This window comes from Lemur catta, chromosome 6 (genome assembly GCF_020740605.2).
Source record: "Lemur catta isolate mLemCat1 chromosome 6, mLemCat1.pri, whole genome shotgun sequence".
NCBI lineage: Eukaryota > Metazoa > Chordata > Mammalia > Primates > Lemuridae > Lemur > Lemur catta.
In genome coordinates this window covers 23259847-23286986 of record NC_059133.1, presented here as the reverse complement: position 1 = coordinate 23286986, position 27140 = coordinate 23259847, and the positions used below count along the sequence as shown (strand labels likewise).

The 27140-nt window shown below is 39.2% G+C and overlaps 2 protein-coding genes across 3 annotated transcripts in view; one reads left to right on the top strand and one right to left on the bottom strand.

The window, feature by feature from the left end:
• SNRPF (small nuclear ribonucleoprotein polypeptide F) overlaps positions 1-10626 on the top strand; it is a 234926-nt gene extending 224300 nt beyond the window's left edge. Inside the window, exons 5-8 of one of the 2 annotated variants that reach the window (XM_045553201.1) lie at positions 5654-5694; positions 6201-6326; positions 9852-9916; positions 10488-10626. In XM_045553201.1, the coding sequence (XP_045409157.1) occupies positions 5654-5694; positions 6201-6326; positions 9852-9916; positions 10488-10554 (299 nt within the window). In that variant the 3' untranslated portion in view covers positions 10555-10626. Of the gene's footprint in view, positions 1-4180; positions 4326-5653; positions 5695-6200; positions 6327-9851; positions 9917-10487 lie in introns of those variants that run through there. The other variant, XM_045553202.1, reaches the window with a different exon arrangement.
• A 792-nt stretch (positions 10627-11418) lies between these two features.
• CCDC38 (coiled-coil domain containing 38) overlaps positions 11419-27140 on the bottom strand; it is a 41276-nt gene continuing 25554 nt past the window's right edge. Inside the window, exons 10-16 of the mRNA XM_045553196.1 lie at positions 26936-26993; positions 25660-25726; positions 22454-22605; positions 21005-21140; positions 17021-17226; positions 14252-14345; positions 11419-11743 (exon numbers count right to left, since the gene is read on the bottom strand). Of these exons, the coding sequence (XP_045409152.1) occupies positions 11630-11743; positions 14252-14345; positions 17021-17226; positions 21005-21140; positions 22454-22605; positions 25660-25726; positions 26936-26993 (827 nt within the window). The 3' untranslated portion in view covers positions 11419-11629. The remainder of the gene's footprint in view (positions 11744-14251; positions 14346-17020; positions 17227-21004; positions 21141-22453; positions 22606-25659; positions 25727-26935; positions 26994-27140) is intronic.

Sequence of the window (27140 nt, the reverse complement as noted above, 5' to 3'; positions counted from 1 at the left end):
AAGTTAGAAAATATTCTTTGTAAATTGCTAGTGATTTCTTCTGCATTCTTGTTTACACAACTAACTTTCTTAGCAAATTTTTCTTTTCAGAGAACAATGATAAATACAGCTCCAATGGAATTCCCATAAATTCCAGATTAGTCACGTTTATATTAATGCGGATTTATTATAATCCAGAACAAAATGATCAAGAACAGCGTATCCTCCTTTCCCCACAAATAGACGATAGATATATCAAATCATCTTATGAAAAAATTATCTCTTTTGATCTCATATGAATTCCTATTATTTGTCATGGCCGGAAACCTTACTCAATATTTACTCTTGTACAGTTTAATTCAAATTACTCATAAAACAAGCGTGTGACTATGCTGGCTTGTCTGTCATCCATATTGACATATTTGAGTGTATCCTTATTCTTGCCTGGAAAAAGCATATGCTGCCTTGGGCACTTTTCTAGTTACTTCAAATAGTTTATTGATGAGCATTCATGAAGGTAATTAAGTAGCAAGCAGGCTTTGAACAGCAGTAGGGAAACAATCTTTAATTGTTCTCGCTGAGACTACTTCAAATGTTATGTCCAAATCAAAAGGGATCTTCATTACTTACTTCATCCCATTTGCTAAGGAAAGGCTAGATATGTCTTATTCCTATCATTTGGGTAGGTGAAGATATTTGGCTTAAAATTCACATCATGTACATTTCCTTTCCCCATCTCTTTTCACTTTCATCTTCTTGCCCAGCAGAAGAGAGTTAACTCAGCAAGGAATGTGGGTAAATACTGGAAACATTCTCAGATACAGAAGAGACTGTGGCTCAGGATGTTATTACAATGTTCAGAAAGCAGGGAAATTGTTGGCTTGAGTTAATGCCAGCTCCCTCGTTTACTGTCCAAGTCTGCTTAAGAGATAAGTCTTTGGAGCGTATGTGTGTGCAGTCCGTGTGTGTGTGTGTGTGTGTGTGTGTGTGTGAGAGAGAGAGAGAGAGAGAGAGAGAGAGAGAGAGAGAGAGAGAGAGACAAAGAGACAGAGAGGTTGATGGAGAAAGATCACATCATACATACGGTTATTTGTTTGCAAGATTCTGAAGTTCTGCTTGATAATTTTGATTATAACAATATGGTTAATGTTACTTGTTTATTTAGCCCAAGATACTGTTTGTTGTTTTTTTTTTTTTTTGAGACAGAGTCTCACTCTGTTGCCTGGACTAGAGTGCCGTGGCATCAGCCTAGCTCACAGCAACCTCAAACTCCTGGACTCAAGTGATCCTTCTGCCTCAGCCTCCCGAGTAGCTGGCACTACAGGCATGTGCCACCATGCCTGGCTAATTTTTCTATATATATTTTTAGCTGTCCATATAATTTATTTCTATTTTTAGTAGAGATGGGGTCTCGCTCTTGCTCAGGCTGGTCTCGAACTCCTGAGCTCAAACAATCCGCCCGCCTTGGCCTCCCAGAGTGCTAGGATTACAGGTGTGAGCCACCGTGCCCAGCCTACCGAGATATTATTTAAACTACTGCTATTCTAATATGACCAATGCTAACTTTAAAAATGAATATATTTCTACCACCTCTCAAATGAAAAGATTCACTGGCTAAACTTCCTAGATGAATATATTCTTGGGTGAACAGCCACATGTTTAAATTAAGATTAGTGAATATGCAAGTGAGTTAAGGGTGGTGGTGATCATAGTCTTCTATAAATCACTGGAACATAATTGTGAAAAAATAGTTATAGACATGAACATTAATATGTGTTAAAAATCTTCAAAAACTGAGGTAAAAAATATTCTCCCTGTTATCAATGTGGCACTGTCTAATGACAAAAATTTTTTAAAGGGAAACTATACAAAATTATAAAGAAAAAAATATAAACCATCCCTAATTCCATAACCTAAAGATAACCACTGATAACATTTTGGTGTTTGTCTTGTCTTTTATTATAGACACATATACACAAGTGTCCATATTTTATTTAACATTATTAAGATCTATTTACATATTTTGGTGTCTTGTATTTTTCTGTGTCATTAGAAGTCTTTGTAAACATTATTTTAAATTGTTATATTTTGGCTGCGCGCAGTGGCTCACACCTGTAATCTTAGCACTCTGGGAGGCTGAAGCGGGAGGATCACTTGAGGTCAGGAGCTCGAGGCCAGCCTGAGCAAGAGCAAGAGCTCTACTAAAAACAGAAAAAATTAGCCGGGCACCGTGGCATGCACCTGTAGTCCCAGCTACTTTGGAGGCTGAGGCAGGAGGATCGCTTGAGCCCAGGAGTTTGAGGTTGCTGTGAGCTAGGCTGACGCCACAACACTCTACCCAGGGTGACAGAGCGAGACTCTGTCTAAATAAATAAATAGTTCTATGTTATCATATGAAAGAATTGTTGCCTATGGAAGTATTATTTAGCCACTCCACTACTACTGACCATGAACACTTTTTGTACACTCTCACCTTTTATCTTGTAAAAGAAAGGGTATGTGTTACAAAAATAGTACACCAAAAAAGTTGTTCTTTGATTGATGGGATTACTAGTGATTTTAGTAACTTTTTAGAACTTTCTATATTTTCCAAAATTTCCTCAAAATATATGTATGCCATTTATAATTAGAAAAATACCTTCTACCTGCAAAAGAAAAAAAGAAAAATACCAATGACCTATGCCCACTTAATAAGGTATTTAAGATTAATATTTAATATGAAGAGAAAAACCAACTTTAAACACAACTATCTTTATGTAGACTACTGTAGTATTTTGTTTCGCTTCATTGAGAAACAGCTAAAAGTCAGACTTCTAAAGTACATACTGAGCTTTTGAAAGGTATCTTATGAAGTAGAAGAAGCAAAAAGTTTTGGGGTTGACTCCCAGCTGTGTAGCCCTGGGCAAGTTCCCCGTTGTGTCTACTTCCTCATCTCTAAAATGGGGTTGTAACCCTAAATCAGACCATTTGGTAAGGATTCCACAATTGTGAAAGGGCTCAACACACAGTAGGAACTCAAAAGTCTGTACAAAGGCTAAAGATTCATGAAATGATCGACAAACTGAGAGAAAAACCCACTGAACTTTGGGGTAAATAATTCCAATAACTGTTAGGTAAAAACTACACTAGAAATTACTGTCTTGTTAGTTTCTCCAACATTCACATGGACAATATTAAAATAATAGCATCTACTGAGCCCTTACAAGGCCAAGCGCAGTTTTAACCGCTTTTACATTAATTACGTAATTCTCAGGACAACCTTGAGGATGGTACTGTTTTTAAAGCCATGTTACAGTCGAGGAAACAAAGGCCCTAGGGGATTAAGACACTGCCTAACACCATCCCCGCGTGACAGATGGAGGTTCTGAACTCAGGCTGTCTCCCAAGAATTCATCCTCAATTCCAAATTCATCTCTTGAGGGCTGGCGGTGGGTGGGGAAAGCAGTACTTCCCAAAGTGTGTATCTCCAAGAACTGCATTTAGCATTTCAAATCAAAGTGAGAAAACATCGAGATTACGGGAAAAGCCCCAGTGAGATTCTGATTAATACCGTTACATCAGAGGAATTAATCCGCGATAGCGTAAGTATTCCTTACGTCCTTAATTACAAATGCACGTGAAAAGACCGCGCCGGATCTCCTGGCAGTGCAAAAACACACACACCGACAGGGAGCCGATCGCTGGAACAAATTCTGTCCCTCTCTCCGGTGCGTTTCACCCCTCCTCGTCTAGTCTCGTTCCTCCCAAGGAGCAGCAAGGGTTTAAAAAGGATTGAAACGGGCGTTACTGAACAGAGTACAGCCAGGTAGAAGGGGGCCGTGGCAGAAGCACCCCCAAATCACGGAACCCGCGGAAGAGTGAGGAAGAAACTCTAGAGCCCCGAACTTGTTCTCACTGGTGTAAAAGGACAAAGCAAACCCCCATCAGTCAGGCTGACGTGAAGTCACGTCGGCTCTACAGGGTACACGGCCTCTCCTAGGCCGCCCCTTGAGGCGCCGGAGCAAAGTAGAAACCCGAGCCCGGCCCCGCGGCCACAGTCAGGCTGAGCTGCGCCGCCCGAGGTTTCCCACAGGCCAGAGCGCCGCGGGCAAGTAGCAGACGCCCGCCCCCTCTGGTTGCCGGGAAACACCGTCCAGCCATCTCCCCCAATCAGCACGCACCTCTTTCTGGCCAATCACAGAAGCCAGGAGAGCAGTGGTGGGAGGTGAAAGGTTATGCTGCTGTTTGGCGGCCATTTCTTTTAAGCTCCACGGTTCGGGACCTGCGGTGGTTCCTGCAGTCACGAGGGACAGGCTGCAGCTTGGTCGGCGGCGAGTAGCCTGCAGCAGTCGCCGGTAGTTACGATGGTAAGGAGAAATGGAATGGCCGGAGAGTGCGGGAGGGAGAGAGAGAAAGAGAGAGGGAGAGCGACCATCCTCGCCGGGCCTGGTGGTTGCTTCGCGCGTTTCCCATTGATCCGCGTGTGGCGCCGCACACCAGGTCGCCGGCGCCTGTCTCCCTGCTCTGCGAATCCGCAGGCGCGCGCTCCTTCCAGTGCCCTTCCCTCCCCAGAAGTGCCCCTTCCTCCTCCCCTCTCTTCGTTTGCATTCTGGCCGAGGTATTGTTGGTCGAGGTAGAGCTGAAGAAGTTTTCACTTCCCACTTTACTAGTCTCCAAAATCCGCTTTTATTCCATGAAAGCACTGATGATGCGACCATGCTTCGGATAACTCCGCCGGGTATGGGCGGTGTCCCTAAGAAGACCTTGTTGCATCACTCTTTCCTCCTTTTACATAGCTAGCCACTCTTGCCTGGAACAGCCTTTTTCCTCTCTGGAAGTAAGCTCAAACAATAGCAAATAAGCAATTGCAAATGATGGTAAGTGCTAACAAGAAAGCAGACAGAATGCTCTGGAAGCGCGCGTTTGTACATTAGAGGCCTGGTCGGAGATGTCTTTTCTAGGCTAAGTGACGTGAAATGTGACCCCTTAAAGAGCAGGAGGAAGAGTGTACCGAACACTGGGAAGAGGAGCACAGGCCTTCGGCCGGAAAGAAAGCTTGACCAATTGGAGGAATTGACAGAAAGCTACAGCCACTTGCAAGAATAGTGGTTATGAGATAGGGTCAGAGGGGCAGGCATCAGGCAGGACCTCTTAGGCCTTATTGGAAGGTGTGGATTCTACTCCAAGTGCAACTGGAAGCCATTGAAGCGTTTTAAGCAGAGATAATGACATGATTTACCGTAAAAAAATGATGGTTGTTGCATGGATAATATTGTAAGTTGGAGAGAGTGAAAACTGGAGACCCCTTAGGTTATTGCAGTAGTTCCCATGTCCTTTAAGTTATTACTCTGAATATGCTTATCTTAGAGAGGTTTAGTAGCCAAGTTTCTTGGTTCTTTTCTTTGGGATGACAGATGAGCAGATGGAGGGGGGATGTCTGAATTTACTGGAGGTACACTGGTTTGCTGAATAAACAAACATTACGTGACTGTTTTAAGTAAGAGGCAGTGCTGGTGATACAAAGTCAGGTAAGACCTACTCCTACGTGACAGAATTAAAGTGAAAGACTGTCAAGTGAGACCTGCCCCCTGCTTCCTTTTGTAGCTTCATATTTGGGACTCTGACTGACAATACCGAATTGTTTGTATGTCCCTAAGGTCACCTTGTTGCATCACTCTTCCCTCCTTTTACATAGGTAGCCACTGTTGCCTGGAACAGCCTTTTCCCCGTCTGGAAGTAAGCTCTCATTCTTTAAAACTGAGGTATTGTTTCAGGCAACCTTTCCTTTTTCCCCCTGGATTGTTTTGGTACATTTATGCATAACATATCTCCTCTTTTACATTACGATATACAATCCTCTATTTGTATGTGTCCGCCCCCTCCACCCCCAGCTTCTTGACAAGGGACTCTGTCATTGGATTTTTTGTTTGTTTGTTTTTGGTACCTTTACCTTTGTTTCTTTAGAACTTGGAACAGTGGGTGATATAGGTATTCAGTGTTTCTTAAATGAATAATGAATATTTTGTTTTAATGGGTTAGAGGTGAAACTGGATATTTAAATTTCCTTAATGCTCGTTAATAAACAAAAGTGAAAATTAGGTAGTAAAATGATGGGGAGTCAAGAGTTTGCGTCATCTGGACACTGTAAAATATTGATTGGTGATTTAGTAGAGGAAAGTGGGTGGTAGAAGCCAGGCTAAGGAAAAATAATCTATTGGATCCTTTTTTTGTGCTTTGTGCAGAGTTTACCCCTCAATCCCAAACCTTTCCTCAATGGATTAACAGGAAAGCCAGTGATGGTGAAACTGAAGTGGGGAATGGAGTACAAGGGCTACCTGGTATCTGTAGATGGCTATATGAACATGCAGGTAAGCTAAAGAGTTACAAAGGTCATAACATTGTATTTGTTTTGCTTCACTTTACCCCTCAAAGGTTTACTGTGACTAATACATATAATTAAATTGGCAAACATAAAACAAAATTCAAAAATAAAGTCAAGATCAGGGAGGATGTTATAACTGTGATATGCTAGGTATAAGACATGGGCCTAAACCAAAATTCAACAAGATTTTACTCCTAGTGGTTAAAGTAAGACCTCAGATATTTGATTCATAATACCAAAGGGAAACACTAATTTGCTGGAGAAAACAAAACTTCCCAGCATTTAGCTCTGAAAGAAATCTTTCAAGTGAAATTCTTAAGTTTTTTAGTGAACGCTAAAGGCACAACATCAAAGTAATTCAATAAATGCATTCCTTCAGTGGGAAGACAGATCAGCCAAAGGAAATAAACTGACTACATGTCAAACTACTTTTTCTAAATGATTCAGCCAGATTTCTTGTTGTTATTTTTTTATTGTGGTAAAATATACATTAAAAATTTGCAACTTCAACCATTTTCAAGCGTATAATTCATGACATTAAATACATTCACGTTGTTGTGCAGCTATCACTGGTATCTACTTCCAGAACTTTTTCATCATCTAAAAGTGAAATTCCGTTCCCACTAAACAATAACTTTCCATTCTCTCCTCCCTTCAGCCCTGGGTAACCACTATCGTAGTGTCTGTCTCTGTGAATTTGACTACTCATAGCACCCTCATATAAGTGGAATTGTGAAATATTTATCCTTATGTGTCTGGTTTGTTTTGCGTAGCGTAGTGTATTCAGGGTTCATCTGTGTGGTAGCATGTGTCAGAATTTGATTCCTTTTTATGATGAATATTCCATTGTGTGGATATACCGTATTTGAATCTATTTACCTCTTGATGGACACTGGGTTGCTTCCACCTTTTGGCCATTGTAAATAATGCTACTGTGAACGTGGGTGTACTGGGAATACTAGTGTGCATATGTTTGAGTCCCTGCTTTCAAGCTTTTTTGGGTATATACTCAGAAGTGGAATTACTGGATCATATGGTAATTTTGTGTTTAATTTTATCTTCTTTGGAGAAATGCTTATTCATGTCTTTTGCCCATTTTTAAAATGGAGTTGTTTGGTTTTTTATTGTTTAGTGTTAGTAGTTTCCAGCCAGGTTTTTAAAGGTTACCTTGTCAGGGGCTCAATCCAGCCATGAATCCAAGGACTTCATACTTGTATGCAGAGTACTAACAGGAGTACTTGGGTAAGGAGAGAGCTAAGATTTTCCTTAAGTATTTACCACCTGAACAGATGACACTTAAGGTCCCTAAAATTCTTATAGAGCAGGGTTTTGGTCTAGAAAAATCCCCCAACAGGACTCATTCACCAAGACCATGAAAAAAATCTGAAAAGTGATGAAAATGCTCTGAGTTAGTGATGATAGTTGCACAACTTTGGACTATACTAAAAACCACTGAATTGTACGTTTTAAAAGAGTGAATTTTATGCTATGGAAACTATATCTCCATAAAAAAGGATAAAGAATAACCACTTAATATTTGGTTTTAGAATTAATGTAGCTTGCTGGTGAGCCTGCTAGAGTTACAAAACAAAATATTATGTATATCTGAGTAACCAACCACTTTGAGTAAATAACCACATTTTGAGTTTGTTCACTCATCAAATACTTATTGAGTACCTATTATGTACCTGGCACTGTGAATATAGCAATGAACAAAACAAAGTCCCTGCCCTCAAGAGTCTATGTTTTAGTGGTGGGAAATGGTAATATAATTTGATATTAGATATGATAGATGCTATGAAGAAAGAGAAAGCAGAAAAGGGGAATAGAGTGACAGTGTGTACACTATTAGATAGGGTAGCCTCTCTGAGGAAGTGGATTTAAGCAGAGACCAGAATTAGTGAGCAACTGAAGTATCTGTGGAAAGAGCATCCTGGTTTTAGGGAATAGCAAGTACAAAGGCCCTGTGGCAGAAGCATGCTTGGTGTGTTAAAGGCACAGCAAAAAGGCCACAGCAGAGTGAATTAAGGGAAGTTAGGTTGGAACGGTAGCCATGGAGAGCCTTTAAGTGATGGTGAGGACTTTGGATTTAATACATAATAGAAAGCCTTTGGAACATTATTGTATGATTTAGAAACCAGTTAAGTGTTGGTGAACATGCCACGAATAATTTTTAAAAATTAGTTGCTCTTAATACATTATTTCTCTCTCTCTTGTTTTTTTTTTTTTTTTTTTTTTTTTGAGAGAGGGTCTCATTCTGTTGCCCAGTCTGAGGTGCAATGATAGGATCATGGCTCACTATAACCTCCCTAACTCCTGGGCTCAAGCAATCCTCCTGTCTCAGCCTCTGGAGTAGCTGGGACTACAGGTGTGTGCCACCACACTTGGCTAATTTTTCTATTTTATGTAGAGAGAGGATCTTGCTGTGGTGCCCAGGCTGGTCTCTAACTGCCAGCTCAAACGATCCTTCTGCCTCACCCTTCCAAAGTGCTGCGATTACAGGCATGAGCCTCTGCACCTGGCCTAATAATTATTTCTGTTAGCTATTATATGCAAACTAATTGTCTGAACAACCACATATGTTTTAGACAAAAACCATATCCTCTGCATAATAGAGATTACTTTTCTATTCTGTAGGAGAAGGAATAATATTCTGTGGTAGTATTCATTAACATGTTTTAAATACCTTATGTCACATCCTCCCTAAGCCCTGTTTTTCTTTCCCTTTTCCACTTGCCTAGTTCTGACAGAAACCTCCCTCTCGCCCTTCTCTCCTCTTCATTCCTTTATTCCTTTTGTGAGTCCCAGATGGCAATGATTGTGATTTTTAAAAATCACATGTAAAGTTATTACCTATATGTAGAAGGAAACAAAACATATGATGTAAGGTTAGAAATAATGGAGTTCCCTGAAATAACTATAAAGGTCCCAATTAACTGTTTTAACCTCCTCTTAAGAACTTATTTTTTCCTATTTACTAGTACATAAATTTTTTTAAAAATTCATATTCAATTTTTTGCTTTGGTTGACTAATATAAAAGTATTTTGTATTTTAGCCATAGCTTTTGTACACCCATTTGGATACCTCAGTATGATATATCATGTTGTTATTCTGAGAAAAGTTAATGTCTGGTTCTTTAGAACTGAGTTTTCAGAAAACTTTATAATCACAACTTAGTTGTAAATTGGAGACTGCCTTCTTCCACACACTGTCCTGATATCTAATAGAAAGAAATATTACATAATCTGGGAGATTTAGAAACTTAGGTTGAAACAAGCTTTATTATATATTAGTTTGACATCCTTGAATGTTAATTTTACTGAATGTTTATATGAAACCACAAAGTACTACAATAGTAATAGAAAGCTAATCTAATTATTACTTACAGATAAATTTGAGTTACTGGTATAGAAAAGGTCTCAGTTAATAAGTTCTCTCACTAGTGTTAGGTATGTTGTACTATTTTCCTCCTGTGTGATATTATACTAATATATTTCTTTTTATTGAAAGCTTGCAAATACAGAAGAATACATAGATGGTGCATTGTCTGGACATCTGGGTGAAGTTTTAATAAGGTAACAAACAGCAGTAGTATATGTAAGGAATTACAGCATTAGAAATAGCTGTTTAAATAAATTAGTACAATTTTGGAATCACTTTTTTTAAAAAATCACTATTAATTTAACATAGTACTTTATAACTAGATTTTAGAAGTCTTTGGAATTATTAAACTTGTCAAAGGTGAAGTTTAAATATTTTGGAGCTGTTCATCCTTAAGATTTTTCTGGTGTTGATATTACATTTTGTGGCTCTTAGCTGTAACCTTTTTCAGTGGCTTTAATTGCAGGAGCTTAGTTTTAAATTTTAGTTGGGACTGGCTGCTCTTAAGGATTTGTGTTATACCTATTTTCTATAGTAGCTTCAAACCTCCAAATTCTAGTAACCATTTCCTTTGGAAAGTCATTAAGATGTCATTTCATATGGTGAAAAATAAGTGCCATGTACAACTCTTTAAAAAGAGAAAGAATGATATGTTGTAAATTCAGCATTCAGTACTTTCATTATGGAAAAAATCTAGTAATAGTAATTCAGATCACACATAGTTTCTGGTTGGAACAACAAAATGGACTGTTTTTCTGTTTACAGGTGTAATAATGTCCTTTATATCAGAGGTGTTGAAGAAGAGGAAGAAGATGGGGAAATGAGAGAATAGCATCTTTTCTGGGTTTTTTTTTTTTATATATATATTTCTAGCCAATAAAGATTTGTTTGTTTTTCAACTTGACTTGTGAACTGTTCATATTCAGATATTATGTTCAAAGCTCAAATGTTGAAGCAACTGAGATTATTCGCAGAATTATTTATTAAAAGCCACCCAACTTCACTTAGGTTGGCTTTCTTTTGTAAGCCCAGTACTGCTTTTTTTCTGTAAGGGATAATTACATGCTTTAGAAACTTTCATGAAGGTGGATTTCAGACCTTTTCGTATATATTAACTGAGACCTTTTAAAAGCAACTTTTACAGTTATTTTTGAGCCACTCTTTCCATGTGTAAAGTTAAATATTTTCTTAGTATTAATATATACTGTATTCTACTTAGTCAATAAATTACATGTTAATTCTATATCGATACAAGCTAAATGTACATATAATAGCTAAAATTGATACGTCATCTGTAAATTAAAATGATTGTGGAGATAGAGTACAACCAAAATTGTGGACTAACATTTAGGCTAAAGACATACATATAGTTTGTTCAAAATTTTCTGAAGAGAACTTAATGTGAGATAAAAACCAGTCTCAAAGTTATGTTCCAGACCGTAATCTAGTGGTTTTCACTTAAGTTTTAAACCCCTTGAATATTTTAGAGTTGTACATTGTTAAAATGTATATTCCATAGTGATAACCAAATGCTGTGAACTACCCTATAGAAGGGTTGAAAAAATATATCATTTAAATTTTCATGTTATCAGAAATGGCCATTATTATACTTCAGTGGTCATTTATCATATAGTTTTATCAGTAAACTCTCTTTGGATTTGTATCCCCAACTGGGACAACTCAAAGTGTAGATATAAATGTTTAGCTATATAGAATAGTACTTTACGATATGAACACTGAAAGGCTTCAGCAATAGAAAATAATCCTGTAGCTCTTTAGAATAAGGGCCTGTCTTCCTCAAAGTGATTAGGCCAGTATATGGGGCAGAATATTGCCATTACTGAAAGCCAAAATTGACAAAATATACCTAAAAACATTCTGGCAATGAAATGTCTTACTGCTGCTTTTCAAGTAAAAAAATATTCTTCCTCTTGTGTTTTTGTTCTTGTATCACTGACTAAAAGTATTCTTTGTTTGCTACCAGATGGAGGTTTTGAACGATAGACAAGTCGTCTTCCCAACTGAAACAAAAGAAAAACAAAATACTTAATATTCTTGAGTGTAACCATTTTCTATTGAAATATGTGGAATACCAGTATTAACTTGATTTTTACAAGGAGTAATACGGTTTAAAATACTAAGTAATCACAGTTAAAAGGGATTGATATCCTAATGGCTGTCTAACATGCTAGGCAAATGTGTGCACCCATAGTAAGCAGAAGAAAGCAGTTAGGTTTTACGGCGAAGTGGGGAGATTTAGGTAAGGTCATCAAATATATGGTTCAAATGTGGTTAGCCCAGAACAGCACCATGTTGGAGGCCAGCATTTCATTTCTCAGTAAGTACCATAGCTGGTTGCTTTGAGAAATCTTGTCAAATGAAAACATCAGAAAACTGTACTGTCTTCCTAACCCTAGTATTACTGTTGGCTCTTGGGAGGTGTTCCCACCAGGAGGGATTTAGGGAAGTCCCTAGTTCACACCTCTTCTTTCTGGGGCATATATACTCAAATATATCACTACTCGTTTTTTTCCCCCTTTTTGTTTTGGGATTTCCTACCCCCTTTGTTTTTGTTTGCTTTTATAGCTGAATTTTTGTAAAAATTAAATGTATAGATGAGGAAACTACATATTCTATTAGACCTGAGGTTTGATAGGACATCACTCTTCTTGAAAGGGACAGTATTGACATTTTAGGCAGGACAATTCTCATGTGAGACTGTGCCTTTGCGTTGCAGAATTCTTAACATTCCTGGCCTAAGAGAAGCTAGAGAACCTAAATAGCAATAGCACTCTTCCCTATTATCCTAACAACAGAAGTATCCTTGGGGAACTGGAATACCTGAATTCCTTTTCTAATGTCAGAATTTTTTTTTGAGACAGAATCTCGCTGTGTCAGCCTAGCTCACAGCAACCTCAAACTCCTGGACTCGAGATCTTTCTGCCTCAGCCTCCCAGGTAGCTGGGACTATAGGCGTGTGCCACCACGCCCGGCTAATTTTTCTATTTTTAGTAGAGATGGGGGTCTCACTGTTGCTCAGGCTGGTCTCAAACTCCTGAGCTCAAGCTATCCTCCCACTTGAGCCTCCCAGAGTGCTAGGATTACAGGCATGAGCCACCTCGCCCCTAATGTCAGAATTTTTAACCATCAAAGATCTTTGGTAACCTTTTTAATACTGTCTGTGAAAATTGCCAATGGTGAAGTGTCTTAACTGAGTAAACATCAGAGGTCTTTGTATATTGTTGATTTATCAGATAACCATTTTTTTTTTTCAGTTTTAGTTTTCATGCTTATTTTTGGTCTGTTAGTTCAATAAGCATTTATTCAGTATCCACTGATAAATAAGCCAGGCTTTGGGGATACAAAGGTCATAAAACTCATGGCCTACAAGAAAAGATGAATATACTAAAAATTAATTTCAGTTTGGTGGGTTGATGATGGTTAGTTCTCTCTTGGGAGGAGAGGATAGGTGAGGAAAGTCTTCAAAGGCAGAACTGAATTGAACCAGATAAATACAGATTCCTTTTAAGATAAAGTACTTATTTAAATAAAATATCTTAATCATTTTTTGACATGGTACATATTAACAGTTATACTTCAAAAGTTTTTTCAAGTTCTTCAAGAGGCTGGTTGTCAGGCACACAGTAAGCACTTACTATGTGTCAGCTATCATGGTGAGAATCAGGGTCCACATGAGCTTTGCAGGTAGCCATGAGGCTGTCTTCCTGGAATATATTTCAGACCCTACCCCAGAAGAGGGAGAGTGGCATATAGAAACTAAAGGTCCTCCTTTATCCTGTGTGGAAGTAATGGCCACATGCACTCAGTGACTGCGAAGGCCAGACTTCTGATTGGACAGGTAATCTTGCAATATAAAGAACCTTGGCTTCTGGTCCTGATTCTGCTGCTAAATCAGAAGTGACTCTGGGCAAATCATTTTAACAACTGTCAGTCTCATTACCTTTACAATGTGAGAATTAGAAGGCCTTTCCAGGTGTATGTAATTCTCTGGGTTCACTGTCTCTAAACCGTTGATTTAAAGAAGCAAGCTTCATAGCTACTATTTGTAAAGAAAAAGAATAAATATACAAATACATAGAATATTTCCAGGAGGATGCAGATGAAACTGCTAACAGTGGTTGCCTCCAGGAAGGGGAACTGAAGAAGACGGACTTCCCTGAGTATTTTGTGTCTTTCTAACTTTGAACCATATGCTTGTATAGCCTATTCAAAAAAACTTTTTAAAAATTCTCTGGTTTTATGAACCTAGGGCTAAAGAAAAAGGGCAGAGGCAAGAGGCTTCTTTTGCTGAAAAATGGGTCTAATTGAGAACTTTAGGCTCAGTAATTTGAATTATTCTGAAAGTAACAAGGAACCAGAGAGAGACCAATTGAAGCTGTGAGTGAGAAGGATTATTTTACTGAAGTTTAAACTGGATAAGTTAGACAAATAAGGTACTTTGTTTTGCACCGCAGAGACACACATACCGATGTGTCTGGATCTATTGATATTAATAGCAAAACACAAACCTTTTTCTTTGGTTGTGCTACTGCCCTTTCCAGAGCAACTTTTAGTCTTTCTTCCTGGTATCTTTGTTTTTCTCTCATTTTCTCATCACGCAACCTGTCACAAGGGGGAAGAAACATTCTTATAAGTCATAGAAAGTATAAAAGATCCACATCATTACTGTTTGATAATGAACTATCTAAATATAAGACCTTTACAGGTAAGTGAAAATGACACTTCATCCATAACAATGGCTTTTGAATAGTAAGGTAAATCTCAACAACAAAGTTTTGAAATGGAAAGAAATTTCATTTCACCATTTTGGAAGAAATAAAATTTACCCAGATCTTGGTCTAAAATGAAACCACCACTCTCATCACTACAATTATATTTCAGCACTTTATAGTTAGTTTGTATAACAAATATTTAACTTTCAACTATTTTTCCCCTTTTTTAGGCCTTTTAATTGAAGTGTGGCATACATACCAAAAAGTACACAAATCACAAATATATGGCTCAATGAATTACCACAAAAGTGTACTTTCCAGTTAATCTTTTTGAACAGTGTCTTTAAGAGCAAGAAATGCTATTTGTCTTATTTTCTCTTTCCTTTATGAGGGAAAAATTAAATGAGATAACCTATGCAGCGTATCTAGTAGAAGATGGTGAGGACTAGGTACTCGATAAGTGACAGCTATTTTACAGGCCTATTTAATTATATCCTAAGTCTCAGGTTATATACTAGGGAATGGAAATAATATTTACTGAGCATTTTTTATGCAAAATTAGATCCATGTTAGGTGCCTCCAAACCATGAGGAAAATCAACTAAAATTCTCTTTTTAATAAGAATGGATATAATTGGAATTACATTTGTGTATCACTGCTGAAAATAAGTTGCCATTACGCTCTGATGAGAATATGTTTGCTACTGTAAAAAATGCAAGTGTTAGTCTAATCAGTCATACCAAGGTCATTTTATGGAAGCAGTAATCTCCTTTAGAATTTTTTTTTTAGAGAGTCTTGCTCTGTCACCCAAGCTAGGGAGCAGTGGCACAATCATATCTCACAGCAGCCTCAAACTCCTAAGCTCAAGAGATCCTCCTGCCTCAGCCTCCTGAGTAGCTGGGACTACAGGTATGTACTACTGTGCCCGCTTTTTTAAAATTATTATTTTTAATAGAGATGGGGTCTTGCTGGGTTGCTCAGGCTGCTTCTCCCAACTCCTGGGCTCAAGCAATCTGTCTTGGCCTCCCAAAGTACTGGGATTACAGGTGTGAGCCACTGCTTCTGGCCTAGAATTTTTTTATTAAAACTTTGCTTTATGTTCAATATCCCATCAGCATCACCTAAATATATATTCTGGACTTCATTTTTATGTGAGGGAAACAATATCCCCCATGCACTAGTAATGTAGTAAACAATAACAAAATATCTAATACTAATGGCTAATATTTGCATACTATGTGCCAGGCATGCTTTAATGCTTTTACATGGATTAATTTAATCCATGGAGGTACCATAATTACTGCCATTTTGCAGAAAAACAGACTAGAGAGGTTATGCTGCCTGCCTAAGGTCAAAGTCATAAATAGTTGGACCTGAATTGAACCCACTCGGGCATAGTGGGTTCAATGCCCATGCTGGTAGCCATAGTACTAGTCTGCCTCCCGAGATGTTTGCTATTACATAAACATTATGCCACTTGTAAACATTTCCTATGTGCCACATTATGCTAGGGGTCATGTTATATTTGTAATCATTGTCTCAAACTAGTACAATTGGCCCTCTGTACCCACAGTTGCACATGTGGGGATTCAAACAAGTGCAGGTTGAAAATATTTGGGGGAAAAAAATAATACAAATTTTAAAAATACAGAACAGTAGCTATTTAATTAGTTAATCTACATGGTATTAAGTAATCTAGAGATGATTTAAAGTATACAGGGTAGGTTATATGCAAATGTGCCATTTTATATAAAAGACTTGAGTATCTGAAGATTTTGGTATCCTCGGGGGTCCTGGAACCAATCCTCTGCAGATGGACAACTGTGTGTGCATAATCCTCATTTAACTTGGTGTGGAAATTTGTAAATCAGTGCATTCTGAAAGGCCCCAGCTTATGTCAGTGACACCCTGAACTTGTGCTTGATCTAGTCTGAAAGGCCCCAGGCTATGCAAGGATATGGGGGGGGGGGGTTGTTCCAGGGATGATAATCCTTGTGAGGGTATTTTGAGGAATAAATAAATTAATTTGCAAATGCTGTGTAAGTGTTGGCAGTTATGCACTGAGGAGAACCTTGTTGTGTGGCTTTGACTTTCAAACAATTCCTTCATAGATTGAGTCTCCTTCTAGTTTTCCAATGTAAGCTCCTAATTCTATGCCTTGGGTTGTTCACCACAAGTATAATTCTCTTTCCACATGATAGCTCTTCAAAAATTTGCATATAATTTGTGTGTTCACCCTGAAGATTTGCTTTTCCAGGCTGTAAGGACCTTCTCGCCCATCCCAAGCTAGGTCACTTGCCCCTGGTGAACTCTCCGTTCACCCAGTTCCTTCCTTCACAGTGCTCATTACCATTGGTAATGACATTTATTTAATAAGAATATTTGATGAATGTGTCTCCCACACTAAATAGCTCTAGGAAGGGGGCAGGTCTGGGTTTGGTTCCTCCGCACTGCACCCTATATGGCAGTCCTCACCATATAAGAGAGACTTGCTAAAAATTTGTGGAATCCATACAAAAATGGCTACTCAGTAAGTAATTCACTATATATCATAAGACATTGTACTTTTGCCGCCGTTCTTTCTGTTTCATCCTCTCAATTGCCTCCATGCTTTCTTTGGGAATGCCCTCAATGAGATCACTCAGCTCCACCAGGCGAGACTCTACTTTTACCAGCTTTTGAACCGTGCTGAGGCTGCTGACCGCAGCGTCTCCAATGCAGACTTTGTACACTTGATTAATTTTTTTACTAAGTGAATCTATCAGTTTTTCCTGAGTATAAGAGGAAAAGAGCAGAAAGCACAACAGCACATCAGTATTTGGTTGCTCATTCAATAAGTATAAAATTCCATTTTACTATATTACAGTGAAAAGTCCTTTGTATGCTACTATATGTTTCCTTTTTTAAAAGAAAAACTGTAATATGACATAGACCAGTGAGAAAATATAGCAGTGATATTTAATCTATTTTGTATAGTCAGATCATTACTATAGTAACACTTTTGTATTTTCTTAAAATATATTTAGGTCTAGGTATAAAAATAGTTATAATAAGATGGAATATCTTTTTGCTTGAAAGTTTTTGTATATTTGATTCTCTTAAGCATTCAAGTAGAGGCAACATAAACATTTCAAATCCTTTTTTGCCATTCTGATGCATTTCCTTTTGGCACAATATATGAGCCTTCCTTTTTTTGCACTTATTACTCTATTGCTAAACTATAATCATTCTATATGATAGTTATTTGCATACGTTTTATCTCTCCTTCTAGGCTGTAAGCACCTGGAGGATATGCTTATGCTTACACTTATATCTAAAACAGTGCCTTGCACATAACTGCGCCCTTAATAAATGTTTGCTGAATAAATGACTGAATGCATTCTCAGAGAAAAAAATTACAAGCCAGCAGATTCTCAGGCTGGCCTACGTAATCCTTTTTAGGAGTTTAATTTTCACTCTTTGCATTGGGAAGCCACTGCAGTATTCCAGTCTAAACAGAAGCTTAGGCCAAGCCTTGCTGATCCCTGTACCTCGACACTGCGCTGTTTTAACTGCCGGAAGATATTCTTGAGCTGGTAGGTAACATGTCTTGGGACCCCAGGAAAATTCTTATCCTCTTTCTCCACTGTTAACGGGGCATTCGCATGGGAAGCCCCTCTGGGAACCGCAGACTCCTTAAGGAGCCATCAAACTCAATTATAAGCCAAGATCTGATACCAAGAGTGCACTTCCAACAGTGTCTCGCCTACCTCCTAGTTTAACAAGCTATCTGATTGTCCTATTTAGCATAAAGCTCCTTTTTGCTCTCTGATGTAACACTTACAATAGTTCCTATTTATGTTAAAAACACACTCTTTTTAGAAAACTTAGAGAAATACAAAATAACAGAAAAAAAACAAAAGTCCCATTTGCCATAAATCCCCTTTTGTTCCTCCCTAAAATAGCACTTAGTGTGTTTCCCATTTATATAACAGCACATCTTTTTTATAGAAGGAACAAAAGTAAAAGTAACCATTAGGGACTGAAATATTGTACATTCCATATGGAAAAACAATACTGCTGCAACATAAGTCACTAATAAAGCAGAAAAAAATACTTTAAAAATGTACTGAAAACTGGTTTTGAGAGAAAAAAAACTTTAATATGAGAAGGGTTTCTAGTTGATAGATCTCTTGAACACTTAGAAAGAGCTTTAGAGATGGATGGGCAGTGGCTTTTTAGGATGTCTTCTCTTTTTTCTTTTTGTTTTTTTAAAGTTCCCTCATCAAACAGAAGAGAACAAGACGAGAAGAGTTGTTTTCTTAAGATAGCAAGAACAGGAGAGAGGAGAAGAGAATGAGATTAGAAAAGATAACTCATGTATGAAAGAGATTGAAGGCCTGGCCTGACAGAGCAAAAGGGTGAAGAAAAAGGGAGCAAGCACAAGGCACAGCCTACTGATGAGAGAGAAGGGACGTTTCAGCCCGATCCCTGGAACTGCCACCAGGTGGCAGGCCAGGCCCAGGACAGCTCCAGGGAAGCGCTGCCAAGGGAGGTTGCAAGGGGTCCGAGGGGCTCCGGAGCTTCAGGAGGCGCAGTGGGGCAGGATTATGGAAGACTGATGAGAATTCAGACGCCTTTCAACGGGAACGGGAAGTGATATGACCAAAGCAGCATTTTAGGAGGGCTCACTGTACCAAAACTGGAGAGGGGATGGGGGGAAATACCTAGATGTCTCTGAAAGTCCTTTCCAACTCAAGCATTCTGTAATTCTAACGCATGTCCCATTCTGCTGTGTGCTGACTGCACAACTGTCCCAACTGAACCTGATCGGCTTCCTGTGCAAAAGAACAGTAACACCAGAGAGAAACACATTCTGCGCCTTGAACAATGGAATAGATTATGTTCCACTTCACGTTCAATGAACACGAACCAACAGCTGCTACACAAAGCAACATGGGTGAATCTCACAAACATAATATTGAGAGAAAGAAACCAGACACATTACATGATTCCGTTTCTATAAAGCTCAAAACCAGGAAAGCTAATTGGTGATGAGAGAAGTCAGGATGGTGGTAAAGAGGGACAGTAAAGGCTGGAAAAGAGTATGAAGGAGGTTTGTGGCGGGGTGGGGGTCGGGGGGGACCGATAATGGTCTATTCCCGGATCTGGGGGGTGGTACAAAGGTGTGTTTGCTTTGAGGAAATTCCTTGAGAGGTACACTTATGATTTGTGCACTTTTCAACAGTACATTATACTGGAATTTAAAATTTTAAAAGTAAAATATTGGATCAAGGAAAAAATGTTTAGGGGATTAAATACAGTTGGGAATGTGAAAGTTTTTAAAAGAATAAAATATGCATTTCACAGTTATAGCTCCAAAGTAATTGTGATAATTTATGAATATCAAAATTAGATACATTAATTATACTTCAATAAAGCTGAAAAAGAAACTTTAAAAAATTGGCACAACTATGTTTACTCGTAAAGGATTATGTTTTCTGCATTTTTTTTTTTTTTTTGAGACAGAGTCTCACTCTGTTGCCCAGGCTAGAGTGCTATGGCATCAGCCTAGCTCACAGCAACCTCAAACTCCGGGGCTCAAGCAATTCCCCTGCCTCAGCCTCCCGAGTAGCTGGGACTACAGACACGCACCACCATGTCCAGCTAATTTTTTCTATATATATTTTTAGTTGTCCATATAATTTTTTTTCTATTTTTAGTAGAGACAGAGTTTTGCTCTTGCTCAGGCTGGTCTCGAACTCCTGACCTCAAAGGATTCTCCCGCCTCGGCCTCCCAGAGTGCTAGGATTACAGGCGTGAGCCACCGCGCCCGGCCATACATATTAGCTTTGAATTTTTATTTATTTCATTTGAGGTTTTTACAAAGAAAACCATGTTAGATGGAGCCTCCTGTGGGCCTGAAAATTAACCTAATCATTCATTCAACAAACATTTATTGAGCACCAACTTTATGGGGACATTAAACTGAGCTAAGAATGGTAAGACAATCCCTGCCCTCAAGAGGTTTGCATCCAGCCTGGAGAGGTGACCTCCTCAGTAAGTAATGTACTAGCGCGTGTCACTGGTGCTTTAATAATAAGTCTTATCTACGCAGGCCCAAAGAAGCTGAGATCTATTACAGGCTCAGTGTTGGGCAAATTTTCCATTCAATGTTGATTCACTGTTAATTGTGTTGATTCACTGCTTCCTCTGTTAATTACTTGCTTCATGAATTACCACCAAAAAAGATCGCAGGCAGTGAACTACTTCATATGTATATATTCTGACTGAAAGAAATGTATTCATAGGGGAAAACCTCAATATCATGGTTGTAATACTTAGAGCAACGTTGTAAGAGAACCTCACTGCCAATGTGAATGCTTTCTGTCTGTGTCGATTGACTGTTCCTGCTGGCAAGATAATGCCAAGCTGGTTCTTCACTCCCATCATCAAACTAGAACTTGCGGTTTTGCTTTAACTGCTCTATTCAAATGCTTAGTACACAGGGAATGCAAATTATTGTTATCCTGAGCCAAAAGAAAATTCCGGTAGGCAAAGAAAGATTACCTGAGCATCTGAATTAAATTCTCCAAAATTAAATAGCCGGGACCTTAATTCCAATTCTGCTGCTTTTTCTTCTTCTCTCTCACAGTTAGCCTTAAGCATTTCCTTGTGCTCCAAAAGAAACTCTATGTTGCTATTTCTATTGCAAAAGAAGAAAGAGACCCTCATCTGAAATTTGTGGCTTAGTGCAATAACCATCAGTCGGGAGCTCCAATCCTATGTCAACATCCTGTATCTATCGAGCCAAATATGAGTGCATATTTGAAGACATTGCCAGAGGACCCACAACTTTTCAAGTTAAAATGAGAAAAATAAATGTACACAATGCTGCTTTTAACTTCCATCAGAAGGCATTTTCTTCCCCTCCCCTATTTTTGTGGCTTCCCTTGCATCCTCCAAACAGAGAGCAGAGCTGAGGTGTCAGGAACCCAAGTTGTGATGCGATCTAGGAGTGTCAGTATTCTCAAACCTGATCATCAGAGTATCGGGAGGGCCAAAGGGAAATATAGACTCCTGACTCCCTCGCTTAGAGATTCTGATAAGGATCCTCTACAGATAGATTCTGACATAGATCTTCTCTTTCTGCCCTTTTGTACGCACCCTGTCCCAGAAAATCATACTGGGGGTGGGGGACACCATACACTGTCAGGATTGGGAAAGACAAGGATTTAAAGGATACAGAAGTGGTGGTCATGATAGAATGATTTTTAGGTTCTTGCCTTCTGAACAAATTAATTTGTTCTGAAGTTAAATGTACTTTGTCCTATTGTTTAAAAAGATTGCCATCTTCTGGCCCAGAAAACTGATCTGGAAAAGGTTTTACACATTTTTATAATGAGTAGATGTAAAGATCCATTCTCTGTGATTTGAAACTTTTTCAGTTGTAATAATTAATATAAAATTTTAGAATAGGAAGAAATTCTGTGAGTCATCAAATCCAGACTCTTTCCCCAGACAGAAATCCTTTCTGTAATAGCCCCAATATATTGATACGTCCATTCTAACATGATATAATATTTAATTGCAAAAATTGTGAGATTATTATTTTGCTGAGAGTCACAGCCAGGGAAAATGCATATATTAGCATTATCATCCAAAGCATGATTTGATTAAGAAAATGACAGCTAGCCAAGTGACAGGGTGAAAACTACACTAGACTAAAATTAAGGCAGTAAGTACCATTTGAATTCTTTTTAGTTTTTTAAACTATCTTTTATTATTACTATCTAGGAAAATATTTTGACCAAGTTAAAGAAAGTAGGGACAAAATTAAACTAAAGCCCATCTATTCTGTGTAACTGTCGCTTCTACCTTTTACACCCCGCAACGTAATAAAACCCCCAGCCTGAACACAGAAAGACCACAAGGAAGAGCCACATGTGAATAAGCTGGACTCAGACTCTGGTTAGAAATTGCTTAATGGGATAAATCGACTTGTTTTTAATGACTTACATTTTATCCTGTATAACTTTTTCTCTTTTGTTTACATCTTCAAGATTTTCATCTACATCTTGGGAATATTGGACCAAAGTAAGATTCTGCTCTTCCAGCTCTATGAGGACTTGAAGCAACTCTTCTGGTTCTTTGAAATATAGCACTGGGTCCTAATGAATCAGTAATGAAGAATATAACTCAGTTAAAAATCTGCTACCTGGCCAGGCGCAGTGGCTCACGCCTGTAATCCTAGCACTCTGGGAGGCCGAGGCCAGAGGATCGCTTGAGGTCAGGAGTTCGAGACCAGCCTGAGCAAGAAAGAAACCCCATCTCTACTAAAAATAGAAAGAAATTAGTCAAACAACTAAAAATATATATTAAAAAAAATTAGCCAGCTACTTGGAAGGCTGAGGCAGGAGGATCCCTTGAGCCCAGGAGTTTGAGGTTGCTGTGAGCTAGGCTGATGCCACAGCACTCTAGCCAGGGCAACAGAGTGAGACTTTGTCTCCAAAAAAAAAAAAAAAAGAATCTGCTACCTGTGTGCATGTGAGTTATCCAGAAAACACAGCGGAGTAAAGGAATTCTGTTCCGTTATGATGGAGACGTGGGTAGAGAATTGTATGGGAGACTCGCCTCTTTCCGAATGAGAGCCGGCTCTCTGGAAGAGGAAATTTTGGGTGCTGGGGGCAGATGAGAAGAATTGGAGAGGGGAAGGGGAAGGGAAGGAGGAAGAAGAGGATGAGGAAAAGAGAAAGAGGGAATAGAGAAGAAGAGGAGATGAGGGCAGGAAGAAGTGAAAGGGAAAGGCAGAGAGAAGGAAGAGAAAAAAGAACACAGAAGCCTAAGTGAAGGTCATTGATCTCCTCACATTTTAATTATTTTATATTTTCCAAATTTTTAAGATTAAGTATGTAATACTTTAAGCAATTTTTTTTTTTTTTTTTGAGACAGAGTCTCACTTTGTTGCCCAGGCTAGAGTGAGTGCCGTGGCGTCAGCCTAGCTCACAGCAACCTCACACTCCTGGGCTTAAGCGATCCTACTGCCTCAGCCTCCCGAGTAGCTGGGACTACAGGCATGTGCCACCATGCCTGGCTAATTTTTTTTTTTTTGCTATATATATTTTTAGTTGGCCAGATAATTTATTTCTGTTTTTAGTAGAGACGGGGTCTCACTCAGGCTGGTCTCGAACTCCTGACCTCGAGCGATCCACCCGCCTCGGCCTCCCAGAGGGCTAGGATTACAGGCGTGAGCCACCACGCCCGGCCTTTAAGCAACTTTTAAAAAAAAATGATTTGGGTATTTGCACACCCATGTTCATCATTATTTGCAATAGCCAAGACATGGAAGCAACCTAAATGGATGGGTGAATGGCTAAAGAAAATGTGGTCTATACAGACAATGGAATATTATTCAGCCTTAAAAAGGAAGTCCTATCATATCCTACAACATAGACAAACCTTGGGGACCTCATGCTAGGTGAAATAGGCCAGTCACAAAAAGACAAATACTGCATGTTTCCACTTATATGAGGTGTCTAAAGCAGTCAAACTCCTAGAAACAGAAAGTGGAATGGTGGGTCTGGGTGCGGTGGCTCAAGCCTGTAATCCCAGCAATTTGGGAGGCCAAGATGGGAGGATTGCTTGAGGCCAGGAGTTCCAGACCAGCCTAGGCAAATAGTGAGACCCCCATATCTACAAAAAACTAAACAATTAGCTGGGTATGATGGTGCATGCTTGTAGTCCCAGCTACTTGGGAGGCTGAGGCAGGAGGATCTCTTGAGCCCAGGATTTTGAGGTTGTAGTGAGCTGTGATCACGGCACTGCACTCCAGCCCGGGGGGTGGGGGGGGTGTGGACATAGAGTGAGACCCTGTCTGAAAAAAAAAAAAAAAAGAAAGTAGAATAGTGGTTGCCAGGGGCTATACATGGGGTTGGGGGTGAGAGGTATTGTTGAAAGAGTATGGAGTTTCACTTTAGCAAGATAAGAAAGTTCTAGAGATCTGTTGCACAACAATATGCAAATAGTTAACACTATCATATTGCCCACTCAAAATGGTTAAGATGGTAAATTTTACGTTATGTGGGTTTTTTTAAAACACAATTTTTTTTTTTTTTTTTTTGAGACAGATCTCACTCTGTCGCCCGGACTGTGCTATGGCGTCAGCCTAGCTCACAGCAACCTCAAACTCCTGGGCTTAAGCGATCCTCCTGCCTCAGCCTCCTGAGTAGCTGGGACTACAGGCATGTGCCACCATGCTCGGCTAATTTTTTCTATTTTTAGTAGAGACGGGGTCTCGCTCTTGCTCAGGCTGGTCTCGAACTCCTAACCTCAAACGATCCTCCCGCCTCGGCCTCCGAGTGCTGGGATTACAGGCGTGAGCCACCACACCCAGCCACCACAATTTTTAAAAAAGGTGACTTGGGTAAGGTTGTGCAATATACAATAATGGATGATGTTTTTTGTTCCTTTTGAGCTTCTGTGGTTGTATTTAGGGTGGGCTTAGCTCGAAGTCAATCTTGCAGCAATACAGGGCTGCTTTGTTGGAGGCCTGTTTATCTTACATTTCAGTACCCAGCACATCCCAAGCTCCAGTGAAACGATAAGCCATGAGAAAGTGGCTATTTTTATAGGAAGACTGTAGATTGCATCTATTTCCTAAGTTATTACCCTCTTGTAGACATTTATTTTTCATAAAACATCAGATGACAAAGACGGACTATGTATCCAATTGGAGAACAGTGTCAAAATCATATTTCTTTCTGGAAAGTTTGTGGAATATTTGGAACAGAAAATTTTAATTTCATAAGAAGAAATGAGGCCGGGCGCGGTGGCTCACGCCTATAATCCTAGCACTCTGGGAGGCCGAGGCGGGTGGATCGCTCGAGGTCAGGAGTTCAAGACCAGCTTGAGCAAGAGCGAGACCCCGTCTCTACTAAAAATAGAAATAAATTATCTGGACAACTAAAATATATATATAGAAAAAATTAGCCAGGCATGGTGGCACATGCCTGTAGTCCCAGCTACTCGGGAGGCTGAGGCAGCAGGATCGCTTAAGCCCAGGAGTTTGAGGTTGCTGTGAGCTAGGCTGACGCCACGGCACTCACTCTAGCCCGGGCAACAGAGTGAGACTCTGTCTCAAAAAAAAAAAAAAAGAAGAAGAAGAAATAAGCATCTATACTCTCCACCAAACACCATATTTAAATCAAGAAGTATAATCTAGTTACCACATCAAAGTCCATATCATCTGAAAATAATTCCAAACTGTCTTCTGAACTGACACTTTCAGCCTGGCTGTAAAAAAAAAAAAAAAAAAGAAAAGAAAAAGAAAATGATTTCTGAGCTATTTTCTGTCAATGGATTTGCTTTCATTTCTAAATTGTCTTTGGAACCTAACTGTAACACTGTTCTTTTCAACGGCCTGTCTCGCCTTTCAGGGAACTGCTGATTACAGAAATCAACAGATGCCCTGAGTATGCAAAAAACATCAGATTCGGTCCCCGCAGAGCTGCCATTCACAAACAATGAGCCACATGCAAAGGCCTTGCCATATGACACCAATTATTGGAGGTGCATCTATGAAGTAAGGTCACTTTATTTTTTAAGAAACACACAGCACCCCACCTTGCCACATCCAGGGGTTAAGGTGAGGTGGAACAGGGAAATGGGTGTGGCTATAGAAGGGCACATGAAGAATCCAGTGGCGATGTTCTGTACCAATGTCAGTGTCCTGGTTGTGGTATTGTATTACAGTTTTGCAAGATGTTACCGTTGGGAGAAACTGGGTGGGGTACATAGGATCTCCCTGTATTATTTCTTACAACTGCACATGAATCTACAATGATCTCAAGATAAATATTTAATTTAAAAAAATTGTGACTGCTAAATGCCACAAAAGTGGAACAACCCTCGGGCCCCTAGAATTCAGAGAAAATGTGTCTGTTTCCCTTAGTGATTGTCCTGAGAATTCCGATCATGTTGTGATTGTAGTGCCAGCCCAGTTGCTGTCCTCTGAGCCAGTGTACCTGTCCCAGGTGTCAACATATTTTCTTAAAATTCCCTGGGAGTAGCCAGGGTTGACAACTAGCGACTTCTGAAATAATGAGTATAAATGAATCCGCAATCAAGTAAGGGGAGAAACAAAAAATAAATTAAAATAAAATACTTTATGATCCTATTGCAGCAATTTCGAATGACATGGTAAAATTACAAACACCTAGGCTAGCAGAATAGTTTAATAAACCAAAGGGCAGAGGATGCTGAGAGGCAAAGACCCAAGATGCAGGGGGCAGCTGGATTCTGCAAACACTAGTTGCAGGTACTTATCGAAGAATGCAGAGACACCCTCAAGATCTCGGGAGTACACAGGAATGTCACCACTCGCTCCAGTGTCTGTCACAACAGGTGTGGATACGTGATATACGTGCTGATGACAGGCTAAGGGAGTTATTTGCTAAAAACCATTCACAGTTTCCAAGAGAGTTAATCAAGTATGTACTGTACTTTGATGTGGTTGATTTCGTTTTCTCTGGGGTGAGACTGAACTTCCTGAGTGGCTTTCCTGTCCAGAATATCCAGGTGAAGTCCATGCCGTTGGTGATGGTGGAGTGGAAAGAAATAATATGTAATTAGAAATGAGTCCTTGTCACTTGCTGCAAGTTATTCATTTTTCTGCACAGATATACCCATTATTTTTTTAAAGTATTTT